General features: G+C 45.0%; 1 protein-coding gene across 1 annotated transcript; it reads left to right on the top strand.

Annotated features, from left to right (window-relative positions):
• Positions 1 to 990: 990 nt before the first annotated feature.
• Positions 991 to 4,179, top strand: LOC115787206 (uncharacterized protein K02A2.6-like). Its single transcript, XM_030739789.1, has one exon. The coding sequence runs from the start codon at positions 991 to 993 to the stop codon at positions 4,054 to 4,056; it is 3,066 nt and encodes a 1,021-aa protein (XP_030595649.1). The 3' UTR covers positions 4,057 to 4,179.
• The last annotated feature ends 481 nt before the right edge of the window (positions 4,180 to 4,660 follow it).

The raw sequence follows: 4,660 nt of genomic DNA, 5'->3' as shown, positions 1-4,660 counted from the left end.
AAAAGAGAAAAAGCTAACCCTTCGTGTGGATGCTAATACCCCTGCTAGCGAACTGCATAGACAGCGTGAGTAACATCTCTTCTTAAGTGAAGGACACTGATAAAGACACAGAAAATGTCGGGCGGTGTTGGACAAATGGACATATTTGATAACTGCACAGAGGATTGGACAACATATGTAGAGCGAGTGGAACAATACTGTGTGGCTAATAAAGTAGAGAATGAGAGGAAAGTTGCTGTGTTACTGAGTGTGATGGGAGCAAAAACGTATAACTTGTTGCGCAGCCTCATCACACCGGCCAAACCAGCAGCCAAAAGTTTCAAGGAGATCACGGAGGTGCTTCAAAAACATTTCCAACCGAAACCACTGGTCATAGCCGAGCGATTTCGATTCCATAAACGACATCAGCTAAAAACGGAGTCCACATCAGAGTACATCGCGGATCTCCGGCGGCTGTCGGAGCACTGTCAGTTTGGGGAGGGGCTTTCTGATGCACTGAGAGACCGTTTCGTCTGCGGGCTGCACAACGAAAGCATACAGAAACGACTCCTCACAGAAGATAATCTCACATTGAACCGTGCATTAGAGATCGCCATATCTATGGAGACAGCAGCAAAAGATGCAGGAGAGCTACAGGGAAAATACACAGAACCGCGTTCTGTAAATAAAATGCGCATGCAGCGTAATGATAAGTCACAGACCTGCTACAGATGCGGAAAGAAGTCACATGACGCTGCAAATTGCTGGTTTAAGGATAAAGAATGCCTGCAATGTAACAAAAAGGGGCATATACAGAAAATGTGCAAATCAAAGCAGTATGATAAAAAGAAAAACAAAATGTGGAAAAGAGAAAGGAAGCTGCATGACTTAAATGAAACAGACTCAAATGATTCTCAAGAGGATTTGGCATGTCTTGAGCTGAACACAATACAGGGGAAAGATAATGATGCAATATGGCTCACACCAAAAATACAAGGAGTTAAGTTAAAGATGGAGCTGGATACTGGGTCAGCCCTCTCACTAATCTCATATGAAGATTACAGAGATAAATTTCCCAATCTGAAACTAAAACACACCTCAGTGAAGTTAAAAACATACACAGGTGAAAGAATAACTCCCTTGGGAAAACTGAAAGTGAAAGTGGAATATGAGAAGGATAAGTGCAACCTGGAACTTTATGTTCTGAAAAATGGAGGTGTGCCATTATTTGGGCGTGACTGGTTGAAACACATCCACCTCAACTGGAAAGGAATAAAGTCCATGAGACTAGCACATGGTCTGAGTGCACATCCTGTGGATAAAAGACTGAAACAGACACTCGAGAAGCATGCTCAGGTGTTCAAGGAAGGTATTGGCACTCTGAAAAATATTAAAGCACAGATCATACTGGAGGACAATGCAAAACCCAGATTTCACAAAGCACGTCCTGTACCATATGCTGTACGGCCCAAAGTCGAAGCAGAGCTCCAACACCTGGAAGAGCAAGGAATACTCACCAAGGTGGAATGGTCAGACTGGGCCACACCAATAGTATCAGTGAGCAAGAAGGCAAGTGATAGTGTGCGAATCTGTGGTGATTTTAAGGTTTCAGTGAACCCAGTCCTCCGCATCGATCAGTACCCACTCCCACGAATAGAAGACATATTCACAGCAGTGGCAGGTGGCAAACACTTTTCAAAAATCGACCTTGCTCAAGCTTATCTTCAGATGGAAGTAGAAGAGACATCCAAGAAATATCTAGTGATAAACACTCATAAAGGCCTATATCAGTACAACAGACTGGTCTTTGGTATCGCCAGTGCCCCAGCAGTATGGCAACGCGCTATGGATCAGGTTCTGCAGGGCATTCCAGGAACGCAATGTTTTCTGGATGACATAATCGTCACAGGTGTCGATGAGGAGACTCATTTGGCTAACCTAGCAGCAGTCCTGGCCAGGTTAGAAAAATATGGACTGAGAGCAAACAAAAACAAATGTGAGTTCTTCCAGGATGCCATTGAATATTGTGGCCATAAGATCGACAGGCATGGACTCCACAAAACCAAAGACAAGGTTGACGCAGTCTTGAAGGCACCGGAACCTAAAAATGTGAGCCAACTACGCTCATTCTTGGGCTTAATTAATTATTATCACAAGTTTCTACCGAACCTGTCGACAGTTCTGCACCCCCTGCACTTGCTGCTGCAACAAAATGTCAAATGGAAATGGACAAAAGAATGTGAAGAGGCATTTAATGGTGCCAAGCAGCTCATTACGTCAGAGGAGGTGCTGACGCATTTTGACCCAAACCTACCCCTTCGCCTTGCCTGTGATGCCTCCCCATATGGCATCGGTGCTGTGCTATCTCATAAAATGCCTGATGGATTGGAACGACCAATTGCTTTTGCCTCAAGGTCCCTAAATGCAGCAGAGCGAAACTATGCACAGATCGACAGAGAAGCGCTCAGTCTAGTGTGGGGAGTGAAGAAGTTTAATCAGTATCTATATGGAAGACACTTCACCCTGATTACAGACCACCGACCGCTGGTGTCCATTTTTAACCCTCAGAAAAGCATTCCAACCATGGCTGCAGCACGGTTGCAGCGGTGGGCCTTATTCCTTGGTGCACACACTTACACCATTGAATTTAAAGGGACAAAACTGCATGGGAATGCAGATGGACTGTCACGCCTTCCACAAAGGCAAACCACTGAAGAAACCACTGACCCAGCAACTGTGTTTCACGTGGCACAGATGGAACCTCTACCTGTCACCAGTGCTCAGGTGAAAAGAGAAACAAGCCGAGACACAATCTTATCCAAAGTGTATGATTTTACTGTGAATGGCTGGCCATCCTCCAGTGACACTCAATTATCTGTGTATTCTACCCGCAAAGACCAGCTATCTGTTTGCCAAGGATGTGTCTTGTGGGGAACCCGTGTCATCCTTCCACCCAAACTACGTACAAGGGTACTAGACTCACTACACGATGGACATCTGGGTGTTGTTAAGATGAAGAGTCTTGCTAGGAGCTATGTTTGGTGGCCAGGCATAGACTGTGAAATAGAGAACGTGGCTAAATCCTGCACTGGTTGCCAGCAGACACTGCGCCAGCCTCAACCAGCACCTGTACACACATGGGAGTGGCCATCCACTCCATGGCAACGCATTCATATAGACTATGCTGGACCATTTATGGACCAAATGTTCCTGATTGTGGTTGATGCTCACTCAAAGTGGCCAGAAATTTTTCCTGTGAAGCAAGCAACAGCTGCCAGCACAGTCAGCATCCTTCGATCACTCTTTGCACGCACAGGTTTGCCACAACAGCTTGTAAGTGACAATGGCCGTCAGTTTACTGGAGAGGAGTTTCAGAGTTTCCTCAAGAACAACGGTGTACGACATATGACTTCAGCTCCCCATCATCCAGCAACAAATGGACAAGCTGAACGGTTCATTCAGTCCTTCAAGCGGTCAATGAAAGCCAGCCGATTGGAGGGAAAGCCAATGCAACACAAAATCGACAGCTTCTTATTGGCTTACAGAAACACCACTCATGCAACTACTGGACACACACCTGCAATGCTTTTCATGGGACGAAATCTGAGATCACGTTTGGATCTGTTAAAACCAGACATCCGCAAGAATGTCCAGGGCAAACAATCTTCTTTGGTGGAAACAACAAAGAACCGAACCAGATCATTTGACATTGGACAAAAAGTTCTTGCCAGAGACTATAGAGGCCCAAATCAGAAATGGCAGTCTGGCATGATTCTGTCACAGACTGGACCTCTGACATACAACATTAATGTTGGAGACAACTTAATCTGGCGGCGACATGTTGATCAGATTGTAGATGCAGAAACCCACATGGTTCCAAGGCAACCTGAGAGCACATCCACATCTCAGGATTCAGAAGAGTTTATCTTCGCAACACCTCCTGAGGTTCAGGGTTTAGGTGAAACCACTGATGCCCAAACAGCCGAACCTTCCACACAGAGTACTATGGACTCTGGCCATTCTGGCAGACGTTACCCTGAGAGAAATCGCAGAGCACCTCAGAGACTGAATTTATAGATTTCCAGTTCATTTTATAAGGAAACAGTTAAAATGTTTAGAGTGAACAATCTGCCACTATGTTGTAGATCTCAGAGTAGTTATTATGTTTCTGTTACACTCTCTGGAGCAAATTTATTGGGTTACAGCATTTCCTAGAATATATTTTGGTGCTTGATGTTAATTGTGGTTCATTAAAGCTGGATGGGAGGAACTGTTATGTATTTAGCATTAGAAATACATGGTTCAGTGGCACTATTTTGTGTTTAAGTAGAACAGCACCAAGTGTGGCGTATGTGCGCATTGATCTGCTGTGTTCTTCTGCAAATGGCTAATAAAAAGGAAGTCATGCTCCACTGAAGGTTCCATGGTGTCTAAATAGTTATGTCGTAAGTGTAGGACATAACAATGAGTGTAGAATAAAGCTGTGTATTAGCAGCCAATGAATTGGCTTAAACTCGACCGGGTCAATCAGCCTACGGGTACTTTTTAAAATTCACTGTGGCCGCTGACAGGTGTCGCGGCCTGAGGATGGGGAGACTGGCAAACAAGAGGACATCATCATCTCCATGGAAACGCCACAATGATGTGCAGGAGCCGGAGCGCCACAAATGCATAGTAATTT

Source organism: Archocentrus centrarchus, chromosome 10 (genome assembly GCF_007364275.1).
Source record: "Archocentrus centrarchus isolate MPI-CPG fArcCen1 chromosome 10, fArcCen1, whole genome shotgun sequence".
Taxonomy (NCBI): Eukaryota; Metazoa; Chordata; class Actinopteri; order Cichliformes; family Cichlidae; genus Archocentrus; species Archocentrus centrarchus.
Note: the sequence above shows the minus strand (reverse complement) of the source record. Positions and strands in the feature narration are given on the sequence as shown.

Bases quoted from the DNA above. Each gene is read 5' to 3' on its own strand.
- LOC115787206 (XM_030739789.1), top strand. From the start codon at position 991: ATGGAGCTGGATACTGGGTCAGCCCTCTCACTAATCTCATATGAAGAT.